The sequence below is a fragment of the Rhinopithecus bieti genome, unplaced genomic scaffold (assembly GCF_001698545.2).
Source record: "Rhinopithecus bieti isolate Rb0 unplaced genomic scaffold, ASM169854v2 scaffold_51154, whole genome shotgun sequence".
In the NCBI taxonomy this organism is placed as follows: Eukaryota; Metazoa; Chordata; class Mammalia; order Primates; family Cercopithecidae; genus Rhinopithecus; species Rhinopithecus bieti.
The window spans coordinates 47,871-54,867 of record NW_016820246.1 but is presented as its reverse complement, the minus strand read 5'-3'; the positions used below and the strand labels follow the sequence as shown (position 1 = coordinate 54,867).

General features: G+C 40.8%; 1 protein-coding gene across 1 annotated transcript in view; it reads right to left on the bottom strand.

Moving 5' to 3' along the window:
- The window catches only part of EIF2AK2 (eukaryotic translation initiation factor 2 alpha kinase 2), a 48,013-nt gene continuing 41,016 nt past the window's right edge, over window positions 1–6,997 (bottom strand). The window contains exons 14-16 of the mRNA XM_017859692.1: window positions 4,013–4,114; window positions 2,317–2,369; window positions 1–2,238 (exon numbers count right to left, since the gene is read on the bottom strand). Of these exons, the coding sequence (XP_017715181.1) occupies window positions 2,226–2,238; window positions 2,317–2,369; window positions 4,013–4,114 (168 nt within the window). The 3' untranslated portion in view covers window positions 1–2,225. The remainder of the gene's footprint in view (window positions 2,239–2,316; window positions 2,370–4,012; window positions 4,115–6,997) is intronic.

Sequence of the window (6,997 nt, the reverse complement as noted above, 5' to 3'; positions counted from 1 at the left end):
TTTTTGCTTAACCTAAATGTGGCCCTTTTTTAAAATCCTAAACTCACATGGCAGTTTTAGAATGGTAGTTGGTTGCTGCTATAGTTTGGATGTTTGTCCCCCAAAATCTCATGTTGAAATTTGATCCCAATGTTGGAGGTGGGGCCTGATGGCAAGTGTTTGGGTCATGGGGGAAGATCCCTCATTAATGGATTAATGCCATCCTGGGGGTGGGGTGTACTGGGGAGGGGAAGCAAGGAGTTCTCAATCTATTAGTTCCCTCAAGAGCTGGTTGTTAAAAAAGAGCCTGGCCCTTCTCCCTCACTCTCTTGCTGCCTCTCTTGCTATATGATCTCTGCACATCCGCTGTCCTTCACCTTCCTCCATGAGTGGAAGCAGCCTGAGCAGAAGCAGATGCTGGTGCCATGCTTCTCGTACAGCCTGCAGAACCATAAGTCATAGAAATCTCTTTTCCTTATAAATTATCCAGCCTCAAGTATCTATTTATGGCAATAAGAAAACAAACTAAAACAATTGCCCTAAGTTGAAATTAACCTTCAGGGTCTTCTAAGATGCAATTTAAATTATCTTTCAGCATTCTCTACAGAAATTCAGGACAACAAACTAGCACACCCGGTGTTCCTCAAATATATCTTCTCCAGAGCTCATGCCAGGCCCCTTGTCCAGACTTCCTGGGTGGTCTCCTCTCTACTCATCTAACACCCTGGCATATACTTGGAAGGCCCACTGGGCTGTCACTTCTAGCAATGTGCTCAGTAGAAAGCCATCTCACCCTTCCCGATGGACTATTTTCTGTTTTTAGCCACTGCCTTACAGCATAGTTGTCTTTAAAGCAGTTGATAAAATAGATACAAAATGTATTTAAGATAAAATGTATAACTATGCAGCAAACACTAGTGGACCTACCATCCAGTTTAAGGAAGTTACCATTACCTTTGAAAGTCCATTTCCCCAATCACATAATTCCCCGCCCTGAAAGATAACCACCATCCAGAATTTAATATTTCTCATTCCCTTCCTTCCCATTGTTGTCTCATCACATTCTTATACAAAATGATTTAGTTTTGCACGCTCTGGAACTTTATATAAATAGAATTATTCTGCATATATTTTCTGAAAACCTGCTTTGTTCGCTTAACATTATGTTCCCAAGAGTTGTATTGTGTTACGTTATTACATTTAGCTGTAATTCAATTGTTTTCAATACTATATAGTACCCCTGTGTGTGAATATAAATTTTTTAATCCATTCTTCTTTTGATGGGCATTATGGTTGTTCCCTGTTCTTTTGGCTATTATAAACAGGGTTTTATGGACATTCTTGTAAGGATGTATATAGGAATAGAATTGACAGTTTTGTGGGTATACATGGATTCAACTTTACTAGATAATGCCAAATTGTTTTCCAAAGTGGTTGTACATCACTTTTTTTTTTTTTTTTTATGAGTACCATATTTCTCCGACTGGCTTGTAAGCTATGTGAGGCAGAGAACGATCTTATTTTTTTTGGCCTAAAAGCAGTAGAAATTTAATAAATAGGTATGAGTTGATTGATTCATTAATATTATAAAAGAAACTTTGGGGCGTTTTTTCCATCTTTGGAACAAAGAGATGTGGCTGAGCATGGTGGCTCATGCCTGTAATCCCAGCACTTTGGGAGGCTGAGGCAGGTGGATTACTTGAGGTCAGGAGTTTGAGACCAGCCTGGCCAACATGGTGAAACCCTGTCTCTTAATAGAGAAATTAGTTGGGTGGGTGGCACATGCCTGTAATCCAGCTACTCAGGAGGCTGAGGCAATCACTTGAACCCAAGAGGCAGAAGTTGCAGTGAGCCAAGATTGGATCATTGCACTCCAGCCTGGGCAACAGAGCGAGACTCTGTCTTAAAAAAAAAAAAAAAAAAAAAGAATGAAGAGATGAGCCAGGAAAAGTAAAATGTAAGAATATTTTGAAGCAAAAGAAGAAAACCTTTCTGTTTCTGCAGAAAGATTAGTAAAAATAGTAAAAAAATTAAAGGAAACATTAAAAGGTAAATATCTATTGATATTCCCTAGCAGATTTTAGATAATCTAAGGAAAATTGCACATCAGAAGCAGGATACTTTTTCAGAAGGGCTCTAACATGTATGTCGTTCCTTTTTCTCTGGGCTCTTCTTCCACGTAGTCAAGGTGCTTAGTATTTCAGATGTGTTAGGTCGGTCCTCAGGTTTCTTTGAAAGTAATTTCTCTAGAAGAGTTTTCTGCAATGACAGTGAGAGTCAACAGTAAGAAATAAAACACTGAAATAAATAAAATTCTGATGATTTTCAAGTGCTTACTTCTCTTTTATCAAACACATCTGAGATGACGCCATCCCGTAGGTCTTTGAAAACTGAAAAAAAAAAAAAAGATAGGTATATATTAGGAAAAACAAACAGAACTAAAGGCTGAGGACACCTGAAATGTAGGATATTTCCAGATTTTTGGGGAAGTCTGTAGCCAAGAAGCAAGCAGGATTCCCTGTCTCCTACCCTACCCCCAATCTAATAACCATCCTTGCATTATGACGTGAAGTGTTAAGTGCATCATCTTCACAATCTACCTTCATGCGTTTTGGAACCCTAAGTGATAGGTACTTCTAACTGTTTTACAGAGGATAAGGTTATTGACTCCAGGAAAGTTCCCTTTCCTGAGCTTAAGAGTAGGATATCCAGCTGGGTGCATTGGCTCACGTCTGTAATCCCAGCACTTGGGGAGGCCGAGGTGTGTGGATCGCTTGAGGTCAGGAGTTTGAGACCAGCCTGACCAACATGGTGAAACTCCATCTCTACTAAATACAAGAAAATTAACCAGGCATGGTGGTGCATGCCTTTAGTCCCAGTTACCTGGGAGGCTGAGGCAGGAGAATTGCTTGAACCTTGGAGGCAGAAGTTACAGTGAGCCGAGATCGCGCCATTGCATTCTAGCCTGGGCAATAGAAGTTAAACTCTATCTCAAAAAAAAAAAAAAAAAGGAGTGGGATATCCGGTTGCCTACTGCCTATGGTGACTTCCCACTGCCTAAGCAAGAAAGTCATTTTTTCCTCAAGTTAGCCCAACCTATCTTTCTAGCCTCACCAACTACTACTTCCTTGTAACTTATATATTCCAATACAACTTACACTGCCTGCTGTCCCCAAATACACTCTGTACATTCCCACCTCCATGCTAGAATCACCCTTTCTGTTTTGGACTATGAGAAGCCAACAGATCCTTCAGAGCCCAGCTTAGATGTCTCCATGAAACCTAAGTCCTTACAGCTGGAAAGATCTCCCTCCCAGCTGCTTCCACAGACTTCATGCCTTCTCCTAAAATGCTTACGGCATTCTCTTATATTATCTTCCCTTTTAGAAAATAAGCTCCTTGAGAACAAGGCTTTCTTTATTTATTTAGAGATGGAATGTCACTCTGTCACCCAGGCTGGAGTGCAGTGGTGTGATCTTGGCTCACTGCAACCTCCACCTCCCAGGTTCAAGTGATTCTCCTGCCTCAGCCCCCTGAGTAGTTGGGATTACAGGTGTGTGCCACCACACCCAGCTAATTTTTGTATTTTTAGTAGAGATGGGATTTCACCACATTGGCCAGGCTTGTCTCAAACACCCGACTTTAAGTGATCTGCCCGCCTTGGCCTCTCAAAGCTGGGATTACAGGGGTGAGCCACTGTGCCTGGCCAAAGCTTGTTTATTTTGCAACCCTTATAGCACTTAGCACCGTGTCTTACACAAAGCAGTCAATCAATAAAATTTTACTGACTGACAAGTCTTACGAGTCTTATGAGATGTGCTACCTTCCAGGGAAGATCAAAGTTTCTGGTTTTTAACAAAGTGTTTGGTCTTTGCCAAACCTTGAAAGACAGAAAATTCGTATTTCATTTGCAGTCAGATACTAATATACTCAAGCCCATCCTCACGTGAGAGCAAGAACTGTCTGCAGCAGCACTCTGAAGGTAGTAGTCAATAATTTTTCTTATTTAACTCTTTCTTTGAGATCATTTTACCTCTGATGTTTCGAAAGCAGTGTCACATACATGAAGAAGTTCAGCAAGAATTAGCCCCAAAGCGTAGAGGTCCACTTCCTTTCCATAGTCTTGCGAAGAAATCTAAAGAGACCAAAATAGATTTACCTTTGTTACACTCCTTACGTAAATATCCAGCCTTCTAAAGCCCAAAAACGTTATTTGACCAAAACATCTTACATCACACAACATCTATTTATTAGCAAGATCTGTGGAGTCCGACTGCCTAGGTTCAAATCTGTCCCGCCGAATAGCTGAATCCTCTGTGTAAATTAATGGTTAACATGGGAATAATCTCAGTTATAAAATCAGGATAACAACAGTATCAACCACAGAGTTTAACTGTGAGGGTAAATGAGATGCAGCAGATAAAGCAGTTAAAATAGCACCCCGTAGGTGACTTGCACTGCAGCTGTTCATAGCGTATTTATTCACAATATTCCATAACTAGAAACAACTCAAAAGACCACAACAGAAGAATGGATAAACATATTGTGGCATATTCATACAATGGACTACGACTCAGCAATAAAAAGGAATTCTCTGCTGGTATGAGCAACAAATAAAGTTTTTCTAGAAGATATTATTTTGAATGAAGAAATTAAATACAAAAGAGTACCTACTGTCTGATTCCATTCATATGAAGGTTAAAAACAGGAAGAACTAAACTATGGGGATAGAACTCAGAGCACTAGTTGCTTCTGATCAGTGGAGAGGAGGCATTGACTGGAAAGGAGCTTGAAAGAGCAAAATGTTCTATATCTTTATAGGCTTATAGGTTACACAGGTGTATGCATTTGTCAAAACGGAGAAATATACACTTAAGATCTGTGCAATTTATGATGTATAAATTGTTCCTCAACAAAATGTTGCTTTTTTTTTTTTTTTTGAGATGGAGTCTTGCTGTCACCCAGGCTGGAATGCAGTGGCATGATCTCAGCTCACAGCAGCCCCTGCCTCCCAGGTTCAAGCAATTCTCCTGCCTCAGCCTCCAGAGTAGTTGGGACTCCAGGCACATGCCACCACACCTGGCTCATTTTTGTATTTTTGTATTTTTTTTTAAGTGGAGATGGAGTTTCAATATGTTGGCCAGGCTGGTCTCGAACTCCTGATCTGAGGTGATCCGCCCAACTCAGCCTCCCAAAGTGTTGGGATTATAGGCGTATGCCACTGCACCCAGCCAACAAAAGGTTTTTAAATAGAAAAAAACACACACACACATAATAAAGAGTAAAGTAAAATGATGAGTGTTTTTAACCAAATAGTGTGAGGGCATCAATACAGCATGCAGGAGATAATTGAAAGCAGTGGGAGGTTAAAGAGAGCCGTTGGCTCTCTTTAGTGTTCTATACTTTTTAGGCCAAGTGGCCCCCCAAAAGGAAAAAGTGCGTGCCTTCTCCATTCTAGACTCTCTTTTTTTTTTTTTTTTTTTTTTTTTTTTGAGACGGAGTCTTGCTCTGCCACCCAGGCTGGAGTGCAGTGGCTGGATCTCAGCTCACTGCAAGCTCCGCCTCCCGGGTTTATGCCATTCTCCTGCCTCAGCCTCCCGAGTAGCTGGGACTACAGGCACCCGCCTCGTCGCCCGGCTAATTTTTTGTATTTTAAGTAGAGACAGGGTTTCACCGTATTAGCCAGGATGGTCTCGATCTCCTGACCTCGTGATCCGCCCGTCTCGGCCTCCCAAAGTGCTGGAATTACAGGCTTGAGCCACCGCGCCCGGCCCATTCTAGACTCTCAAACCATCAGATAGCTCAGTGTATTTATTCTTGGATGACAAAATAGTAGACATATTTTGAAAGCTGTATTATCAGCAAAATAGTCTTTAATGGGCATTTATGAATCAGAAATTAAAATAGGATAAACAGCCCAAAAGGTGAAAAATAAAAGCAATCAACCCCCCAAAAAACCACATTCAAATAATGAGACTATACATAAGACAAATATTTAAAAATCAACAGCTGTACACCCATGTTCATCAGCAACATTATTCACCACAGTCCAAAGGTAGAAGCGACCTAAGTGTCCATTGATGGATAAATGGATAAACAAAATGTGGTGTACACAACAATGGAATTAGTCAGCCTTAAGAAGAAATTCTGACATATTGCAACATGGATAAATCTTGAGGATATTATGCTGAGTAAAAGAAGCCAGTAACAAAAGGGTAAATACTACATGATTACACTTATATGAGGCATCTAGAACAGTCAAATATACAGACAGAAAGTAGAATGGTAGTTGATTGGGCTGTAGGGAGGGGAGAATAGGGTTCTTTAATGGGTGTAAAGTTTCAGTTTTGCAAAATGAAAAGTAATCTGTGGATGTATGGTGGTGATGAAAGCACAACAATGTGAACACATTTAATGCCACTAAACCATACACTTAAATATGGTGAAGGCGGTAAATTTTATGTTTGTGTATTTTACCACAATTAAAAATCAAGATACATATTTTTAAAATTAACAGCTACACTAATAACAAATTAGAGATATGGAATTTCTTTTCTTTTTTTTTTTTTCAGATGGAGTCTCATTCTTGTTGCCCAGGCTGCAGTGCAGTGGTGCGATCTTGGCTCACTGCAACCTCCACCTCCCGGATTCAAGCGTGGGATCTCATTTTAATAGCAAAATGCAATACAGATTTGGAGAAAGCTTCAAAAATATAAACAATATGCCCAGGCGCCGTGGCTCATTCCTGTAATCCTAGCACTTTGGGAGGCGAAGGCAGGTGGATCACTTAAGCCCAGGAGTTCAAGACCAGCCTAGGCAACATGGTGAAACCCAGTCTCTACAAAATATACCCAAAAAAATGAGCCAGGTGTTGGTGGTTTGCGCCTGTAGTCCTGGCTACTGAGGGGGCTAAGGCAGGAGGATCACCTGAGCCAGGGAGGTTGAGGCTGCACAGCGGTGAGCTATGATGATGCCACTGCACTCCAGCCTAGGTGAAAAGCAAGACCCTGTCTCAAAA